The 10,349-nt window shown below is 37.2% G+C and overlaps 1 protein-coding gene across 1 annotated transcript in view; it reads left to right on the top strand.

The window, feature by feature from the left end:
* Positions 1-10,349, top strand: part of camk2d1 (calcium/calmodulin-dependent protein kinase (CaM kinase) II delta 1) — a 100,097-nt gene that overhangs the window by 51,844 nt on the left and 37,904 nt on the right. The window contains 2 exon segments of the mRNA XM_071582314.1: positions 5,112-5,116; positions 5,119-5,177. Of these exon segments, the coding sequence (XP_071438415.1) occupies positions 5,112-5,116; positions 5,119-5,177 (64 nt within the window).

A 10,349-nucleotide genomic window follows, 5' to 3' on the forward strand; every position in this document is an offset into this window, starting at 1 on the left:
GTTCCATATTCTTGAAAATATGTTTTGTGTATCTGATATCTTATATCTTCTAGGGGTAACACGTAAGTTAGGTCTCTTAGCCAAACCTCGAATACAGACACAGACACAGATTCAGACTTCCATTTCTGTAAAATTGCCCTTTTTGCTAAGATCATGCATAAAGAAACAGATTGTGACTATGTATCTTTGTAAGTCATTGTAAGCCTTCATTCAATGTAAGCCCCCCCCGTAAAAAAACAACAAACAAGTGGGCTCCCCCAAAGTCCACGGTATAGTTCGAACACTGGGCTCAGCGTATGTTTACAGTCGAACGCGCAGCCTTTCAAACTATACTTCACTGCACTGTTTAGCCGTGTGTTTAGCACACACACACACACACACACACACACATACACACACATATAAAGGTACATGTACATCAAAACCCCTTATACATACACATTGTACATGTCCACTCCAGCCGTGTATACTCACTTCTTCAAGGCATATATATTTACAATCCACATATGTCTCTATTAAGATACTTGACAGTGAAATAATTTAACTAATTAAAACATAGAATATATGAATACAAGAAGTTACTAGTGACTATTACACCTCTTATCTCTCAGGATACTGCTTGTTCCCTTAAAGGGTTAGTTCACCCAAAAATTCAAATTAGCCCATAAATTACTCACCCTCAATCCTAGGTGTATATGACTTTCTTCTTTCAGACGAATCCAGTCTGAGTTATATTAAAAATGGTTTAAATGCTAATCTTTCAAGCTGTTTAATGCCACTCAGCGGGTGTTTCATGCATCAGTCCAAAAGAAGTAAAATAAAAAGTGCCCATCCATAAAAAAAAGTGTCTCACACGGCTCTGGGGTGTGAACAAACACCCGCTGAGTGGCATTAAACATCTTCAAAGATCAAAGACAATTTTTAATATAACTCTAACTAGATTCGTCTGAAAGAAAAATGTCATATACGCCTAGGATGTCTTGAGGGTGAGTAATATATGGGTTAATTTTCATTTTTGGGTTAACTAACCCTTTAACATTAACATAAGCAAGAACTAAGCAAAGGCGGTAATACAATAACCTAATAGTTCTTTGTTGAAATATTAACAAGCAAAATATAAAATTATAAAATTATTTAAAACACTCAGAGTGCACCCCTAAACTTGACCCCTAAGAAGTTATGTCAAAATTATTAATTAAGGATTTTATTGGGTTCCATATTCTTGAAAATATGTTTTGTCTATCTGGTATCTGATATCTTATATCTTCTAGGGGTAACACGTAAGTTAGGTCTCTTAGCCAAACCTCGAATACAGACACAGACACAGATTCAGACTTCCATTTCTGTAAAATTGCCCTTTTTGCTAAGATCATGCATAAAGAAACAGATTGTGACACATATTTACTTCCTATATGCGAAGTATCTCCAAAAAGACCCAATTTTGGCTCAGGTGGCAAATCAATTTTATATGCTTCTGACATAGATCTGAATATACTTTGCCAGAATGGTCTAATTTTATGACATGTCCAAAAATAAATGAGACGTGCCTTCTGAGATTTTACATTTGTTACATATTGAGGATACATTTGGGAAAGTCTTATGTAGTTTGGTCTTCGAATAATGAAGTCTGTGAATAACTCTGAATTGAATCACACTATGTCTTGCGTTAATAGAGCATTCATGAATTTCATTAAGACACTCTTCCCATGACTCACCAGACAATTCAATTCAAAGTTCCTTTTCCCATTCTTGCCTAATATGATCAGTGTTTACATTCACCTTATCCAGTAGTAAAGCATAAAAGAAAGAAACAGTGCCTCGTTCTATTGGACTGTGGTTACATATAATTTCAAGAGTTTGATATATAGCCATGTTCCAAAACCAGTGAAATGTTTCATAGTAAAATCTCTCATTTGTAAATACCGGAAAAAATCTGTAGATAAAAGATCATATTTCAATTTAAGTTGACTAAATGAGCAAAATGTATTATCAATATATATACAGTGGGGGAAAAAAGTATTTAGTCAGCCACCAATTGTGCAAGTTCTCCCACTTAAAAAGATGAGAGAGGCCTGTAATTTTTATCATAGGTATACCTCAACTATGAGAGACAAAATGAGAAAAAAAATCCAGAAAATCACATTGTAGGATTTTTAAAGAATTTATTTGCAAATTATGGTGGAAAATAAGTATTTGGTCAATAACAAAATTTCATCTCAATACTTTGTTATATACCCTTTGTTGGCAATGACAGAGGTCAAACATTTTCTGTAAGTCTTCACAAGGTTTTCACACACAGTTGCTGGTATTTTGGCCCATTCCTCCATCCAGATCTCCTCTAGAGCAGTAATGTTTGGGGGCTGTCGCTGGGCAACACGGATTTGCAACTCCCTCCAAAGATTTTCTATGGGGTTGAGATCGGGAGACTGGCTAGGCCACTCCAGGACCTTGAAATGCTTCTTACGAAGCCACTCCTTCGTTGCCCGGGCGGTGTGTTTGGGATCATTGTCATGCTGAAAGACCCAGCCACGTTTCATCTTCAATGCCCTTGCTGATGGAAGGAGGTTTTCACTCAAAATCTCACGATACATGGCCCCATTCATTTTATGGAAATTAAACCCTTTTGCTTCCATTGGGAGAAAACCTTGTCTTGTAAGCCAGGGGTAAAGGCGTGGTTTTTACAAATTGGGCTGGCCAAATATATATGTGGAAGATCCAAAAATGATTTAATCTGTTTCCAAATCTTTAGAGAGTTATTTATTACCATATTTTCATTATAAAACCTTGACAAAATTTTTATTGGACTATTCAACAAAGCCTCTAAAGATGTCGTCCTACAAGAAGTTACATAAAGCAAAGTCAGGTAATTTGTCTAAAACCCTTTCAAAAAACATGGTCATAATAATTAGGACCATACAGGTTAACCAATGTAATAGGAACTGAATTTATTTCACCTCAAAATATTATATTTTTGACATGACAACTCTCGGAGGGATTGGCATGATAATGTACATGACAATGTTAATGTATTTGGTCTTGGCGGAATAGATCTGCTACAATGCTGCTGCGGCAGAGCAAGTACCGAGACTTGCTACTGCTAATACATCCACAACGTGCTGCTGTGAACATGTAAGAAACATTGCTGCTGCAAATATAACACATGAAATAACCCCCCACAAAGCAGGAGACATAGAACCGATAATACAACCCAAAACAAAAACAAAACACCCCCAACAAGCAGATATATCGCCAAGACATATGTACTGCTGCTGCTCCGAAGAGCCATGAGAACCGCATGTATTACTATCTATGTCTGCCTGGGCTACCACGCCGACTTGCTTAACGCTAGCTCAGTCAGTGTTTGCGTGAACATGTTTCGAATTTTTGGCTAAATTAAGCATTAAGGGCTGTTATGGCGTCCATGGTGTCTTGAGTGCTAGGAGAAGTTGCGCTAGCGTTAGCGCCAGTTGGCCTCAACTCCCCCGTAGTGTTGCTCGAGGCCTTGCCCTGATCGTCGGCCTCTTCATGTAGTTTGCTGTCTTTTTTCAAATGTTTTGGCATTGTTGTGGTTTTATTAACTTCTTCAATTTAATTTATTTCAAAATTATTCGGAGGACTAGCGGAGCTTTGACGAAAGCGGCTTTCTCCAAATAAATTGTAAATAAATCTGAAAACAATATTTGCATAAAGTATATTTACTATAACATTCTGAGGCAGAAGTCTCCAAACTCATAATTTCTAATCATCCTACTACTTGTCCGCTTGATCCTATTCCATCTCATCTCCTTCAAGCCATTTTTCCAGCCAGTTCTATCAAACCTTTACAATTAATCCAGAACGCGGCAGCCAGATTAATTTTTAATTAGCCAAAAAGAATGCATGTCACACCTCTGTTTATCAATTTGCACTGGCTACCAATAGCTGCTTGCATAAAATTTAAGGCATGGATGTTTGCCTACAAAACCACCACTGGCTCTGTACCCCTTTACCTAAATTCATTACTTCAGACTTATGTGCCCTCTAGAAGCTTGCGTTATGCAAGTGAACGTCGCTTTATTGTGCCATCCCAAAGAAGCACAAAATCAAATTACAAAATCTTTTAAATTAAATGTTCCCTCCTGGTGGAATGACCTGCCCAACTCAATCCAAGCAGCTGAGTCCTTAGCCATCTTCAAGAATCGGCTAAAAACACATCTCTTCCATCTTTATTCCATATTTATTCTAATTCTATTCTTAAAAAAACACATGTCCCTTTTAGACTTGCATTCTATTAATTTGCTGCTTGTTTTCTTAAAAAAACAAAAAACTAACACTTGCTTTCTAATCTTTTTGTATTCTATCTGTTTTCTTTTCATTTATTATACAATTAACAAAAGCAAAAAAGACCTCTAACACTAGCTTGCTCTATTCTTTTTCTATTCTATCTGTTTTCTTTATATTTATTATATTATTTAAAAAACCCTTGCTACGTGTACTGCGTTAAGCTAACTGAGACTTGTTATGGCACTTGTATATCATTGCTCTTTTATTGAGTTTGATTGCTTCCATTGTCCTCATTTGTAAGTCGCTTTGGATAAAAGTGTCTGCTAAATGACTAAATGTAAATGTAAACTGCTATAATGAATTTTGCTGCAGTGTTGTCAAGGTAACATTCTAATTCAAAAGAAAGTGGCAGTGACATTTGTGTTCATGTAAGTGTAAAGTACCCTTCAGAGTACTTACATTAAGTGCTCTGCCCTTCAAAGTGAGGAGGGAAGGGTGATGCTCAGATTCAAAAAGAATTTGCCACAAGTTATTTGTGTCCAGTGTCGAGACACTCTGGTAGGTTAGAGTTTTATTTGTTATTTATTTATTTTATTTATTGATTGATTTTTAAACTTCTATTCTCTCTCTCTCTCTCTCTCTCTCTCTCTCTCTATATATATATATATATCTGTGTGTGTGTGTGTGTGTGTGTGTGTAAAGACGAGAGTATACTGTATATACACTCTTGCATTCTCATCACTCATAATGTCATGCCAAGATGAAAATGTAAATCATACCTTCCTGTTTATTAAAGGTGCTGCAATTAGACTGTTTGATGTGTTGACTCTGAATGTGAACTTTTTCAGAGTCACAGGAGGGGAGCTGTTTGAAGATATTGTTGCCAGAGAGTACTACAGTGAGGCCGATGCCAGGTTAGTGCTTGCATCCAAATGTAAACCCCTTTAAAACCTACTCATTAGAATGCATGAATTAAATAAACAGCTCAGTTAGCTTAAATAGACAACACACTAAACTATAATATAAAGCATATCATATAGGCCTATAATATATGAAGCTCTATAGACAACATCTGTGGCGTGTTGTCAATTATCAGAGAAAATTATTTTGTGATATTTTTTTCAGCATTAATGAACTTACAGTAGGGATGGGCGATATGGGCTTAAAAATATATCACTGTATTTCTGGTATTAATTGCGATAACGATAACAATGATGATAATTTCGTTTTCTATTTTTACCCAAAATAGGGTGTTGTGAGCATTAATGAGTACACACGTAATATAAGAACTGTTTATTCATACTGGAAGCCGGAGGGCGCTCTTGCACAGAAACTCCACATATCGAGAAGTAATACTACTGACGACGCTCCAGGAAGGTATCCAGTTATCACTGAATAAAACGCACAATGGAGATAGAGACATTTTAACTGATGAAAATTGAGGAAAATAAACGTACGATTGCACAAAATATATGGTATCTGTGTTCTTCAATCTTGGGTATTTTTTTAAGGAAAGTATATTTATAATGCAATGTTAATCGACATGGCCTTTATCACTGTATATAATGCTATAAAATAGTATGATTTCTGCCTTATTCTGTGATGCGAAACCACGTCTGATCACAAGAATAAGTTATTTCAAACACTCGACTATGTTATGAAGTTAATATGGAGAAAAAGCATGTCAATAAATTAAAATATCTTTGTTTGTACAACAGGTTTGTAAACGACTCATACACATGTAAAACTGTCGCACACGTGCTACTGTAGTACATTTATTCAGACAAATATTTTGTGCACTGTACAGCCCTAACCAAACCAGTTACAGATTGTAAAAGGAGCTCGAGCTCCTCATTTAGCAATATAGGCTACTCCTCCTCAATTTCACGTCCGCCTTCCGCGATGTCGCTCCGCACTGTCACACACAGAAATATGTCAACAACTAGACTTTATCGTTATTATCGCGGGAAGACTAATTCTTATCGTGGGGAGAATTTTTACCGGTATATCGCAAACGATAAGATATCGCCCATCCCTAACTTACAGTGGAAGTTTATGGGGCAAGACACTTCATCCATTAAAGTATAACTGCTTTTGCACCTGCCATTCCCTTCTCCCACCAAATGAGGGAGCCATCACCAGGATACTAACTTCTGGGTTTCCTTCACACCTGAATCTCATCCCCTCATTAGTAGACTTCTTATATAGCCCAGCCTTGCAGTGCTTCTTTGCAAAGTCTTGTTTATGGTTTATGTTGACAATTCTGAATTGTATTTAGTGTTATGTTCAGCCTTGCTATTTTCCCTGTATTCGCTCTTTTACTGTTTTGGATTAGTTTGTATGGGCTGCATTACAGTAAACAGTTTTGGCTGCTGTCTGTTTATTGACCATGTTCTTGCCCTGTTAAATACTCTGCACATGCCTCCTTCTTGTTACAGCATTGAGTTGCTGTGAAAATTACATTAGATCAGTAACATGTTGAGAAATCATTCTGTCTAGCAAAGTAAAACACATTTAGAGACCTACAGCTCAAACACACAGAGCAGAGGAATTAATAAATGAATTGTATTCAATTATATGTATGCTTTTAAACACTCCAGAAAACCTTGCCCTATAGACCTCCATTTTAAGTGCATTATTGTAAACACGTTTTTAGCTTATTTTTACAAACTGACCATAAAGTCAAACTATTTTCTGTGGTAAGAGCTGAACATTCCACTCACACCAATCACTTAAGAAATGTAAAGTGCAAGTCTCGTAATTCACAAAACAGAAGAACCATATTTTATCATCACTGTCTGTATGTGGATAATATGGTTATTTTTCTCAGTCAGTTATGGGGGTAATCATATCTGTAACCTTATCATAGAACCAGTGAATGAGCAAATTTCGTAATATTGCTCATGTATCATAAATAAACGTTTTCTAGCATTTAAACCCAACTGTGAGAAGAAATGTAAAAAAAAGTGTCTGCACTGCAATATGTCTTCCGATGTATTTGTACTTGCAATGTTTGTCTGTAGGTTTTTGTTTTTTTGCTTAATTCAAATTCTTTTCTTTCTGTGCTTCTTATTTGCTGAGGGTGTTATCTTAATTTGGGTTGTTTAAGCTTGTCTTTTTGTGTGCTTCTGTGATATTTTTATTATTATTTTTAAAAGAAGAGTTCACCCAGAAATGAAAGTTGTCATCCTTTACACGCCCATACATCATTCCAACCCCATTTGACTCTTCTATGTAACACAGAATGAGAGTTCTTTTCTGTGAATTTACAGTGAACAAAGATTGAAGCATTTAAGCTGCAAAAAGGACAAATGCATCATAGAAGTATCATAAATGTAGTCCAGATGACTCAATATCCCAGTTAATCTGAAATAATACAACCACCAAGGTGGTTTTTTACTCCTCCATTCTTCTTGGCCATTCATGCGAGATCATACAGTGACATGAATAAGTTTTAAATCTTTTGAAAACATCTGGATTTTTGGGCTGTTTAATTTAACTCTAAAATTATAGACAAACACAATCTAATAAAACTTATAACACAACAAGTAGTACTTTTCACATGTTATGGAGTAATACATAGTAATCATGCACAGTCCAGGCCTTGAGGCAGTAAAGCAGCACTAAATAATGATGTTCTTTCAGCCATTCTTGCCAATTGGGTTGAGGTTTTGGTGTGGATGTGCAGTGCCATTTTTCCTTTGAATAATAAAAAAAAAATTCTCAACTGTCTACAGACATGTTCCCAGAAGCACGATGGAACATCCAATTGGTCTTGGGAAAACACAACACATGCCTCAGTATTTTGGCAGCAGTGGTTTCCAGCGTGTTGTCCTTAGATGAACAATATTCAGTGCTTTTTTTCTCTGATAGTGGGCACATGAGTTATGACTTCCAGAGTTTTCTGGAGGTCTTTTCATTTTATCCTGTGGTTCTTTCAGAATTGTCCGTTGTGCTCTTAAAGTGATCTTTGCGGGATGCCCGCTCCTAGGGAGAGTAACAGTATTCTAAAATTTCCCACATTTGTAGACACAGTATCTTACCGTGTATTCAACACTCACCGTTAGCAATGCTTTTTGTAACATTTTCCTTCTTTTGTGCATCTCTGTAATCCCTTTTTCAAAGTCCTGTGAAAGCTTTTGGGATCAAGGCATGGTTCACAGTAAGGGATGTCAAACTCACTTCCTGGAGAGCCACGGCCCTGCAGAGTTTAGCTCCAACTCTAATTAAACACACCTGAACCAACTAATCAGGGTCTTCAGAATTAAGCTGGACATACACTGTGCAATTTCAGCAGCACTTTTGTTAAATACCAACTCTCACTGTATGAGTAAATTGCATGCAATGTCAAGCCAAAGCTCAGGATTTATGTGCTCTCACTATACGTGCAAAACAAACATGTGGAACCCCCTGAACCCAGAACTGTGTAGCCTCCATCGCTTCCATCCGTACTGTTCAACTGTGCGATACTCTCATGAGGGGTGACCATGTCACAAAATTCATCCGGCCAAGGTGGTTTTTTACTCCTCCATTCTTCTTGGCCATTCATGCGAGATCATACAGTGACATGAATAAGTTTTAAATCTTTTGAAAACATCTGGATTTTTGGGCTGTTTAATTTAACTCTAAAATTATAGACAAACACAATCTAATAAAACTTATAACACAACAAGTAGTACTTTTCACATGTTATGGAGTAATACATAGTAATCATGCACAGTCCAGGCCTTGAGGCAGTAAAGCAGCACTAAATAATGATGTTCTTTCAGCCATTCTTGCCAATTGGGTTGAGGTTTTGGTGTGGATGTGCAGTGCCATTTTTCCTTTGAATAATAAAAAAAAAATTCTCAACTGTCTACAGACATGTTCCCAGAAGCACGATGGAACATCCAATTGGTCTTGGGAAAACACAACACATGCCTCAGTATTTTGGCAGCAGTGGTTTTCAGCGTGTTGTCCTTAGATGAACAATATTCAGTGCTTTTTTTCTCTGATAGTGGGCACATGAGTTATGACTTCCAGAGTTTTCTGGAGGTCTTTTCATTTTATCCTGTGGTTCTTTCAGAATTGTCCGTTGTGCTCTTAAAGTGATTTTTGCAGGATGCCCGCTCCTAGGGAGAGTAACAGTATTCTAAAATTTCCCACATTTGTAGACACAGTATCTTACCGTGTATTCAACACTCACCGTTAGCAATGCTTTTTGTAACATTTTCCTTCTTTTGTGCATCTCTGTAATCCCTTTTTCAAAGTCCTGTGAAAGCTTTTGGGATCAAGGCATGGTTCACAGTAAGGAATGTCAAACTCACTTCCTGGAGAGCCACGGCCCTGCAGAGTTTAGCTCCAACTCTAATTAAACACACCTGAACCAACTAATCAGGGTCTTCAGAATTAAGCTGGACATACACTGTGCAATTTCAGCAGCACTTTTGTTAAATACCAACTCTCACTGTATGAGTAAATTGCATGCAATGTCAAGCCAAAGCTCAGGATTTATGTGCTCTCACTATACGTGCAAAACAAACATGTGGAACCCCCTGAACCCAGAACTGTGTAGCCTCCATCGCTTCCATCCGTACTGTTCAACTGTGCGATACTCTCATGAGGGGTGACCATGTCACAAAATTCATCCGGTCGGGAAAGGATAATCTCTCTTGTTACCCCCTGTACACAAAGCTGGAATTCGGCCTGACTCAAAAAAAAAGAGTAGTATGACTTCAAAAATCAGGCAAAACTCGCAGTGTGGATGGAGCTTAACTCCCCGAGCTGAGTTTGACACCCATTTATCTTCTTGAGAAGAACAGATTTGTCAGTAAAGAGGCTTTGCATGCCCTTTTTTAAAGGGCAGGGTACCTGTGCAACCCATACTTCCCAATTTCATCTGCATAATGACCAATTTTTTATGAGTAATCAATGCAGAAATCCACATATTTTCAAAGGGTTCTCTGAAACGTTTTCCTGCCACTGTATAAGACATTATACAGTGTATAATGACCCCTACACACACACATTTCTCCTTTTTGTTTCACAGAAGACAGAAATAAATAAGAAAGTCAACAGGGATTTGCTACAATATGAGGTTAAGCTAA

The sequence above is a fragment of the Sinocyclocheilus grahami genome, unplaced genomic scaffold (assembly GCF_001515645.1).
Source record: "Sinocyclocheilus grahami isolate Dianchi unplaced genomic scaffold, SAMN03320097.WGS_v1.1 scaffold702.1, whole genome shotgun sequence".
NCBI lineage: Eukaryota > Metazoa > Chordata > Actinopteri > Cypriniformes > Cyprinidae > Sinocyclocheilus > Sinocyclocheilus grahami.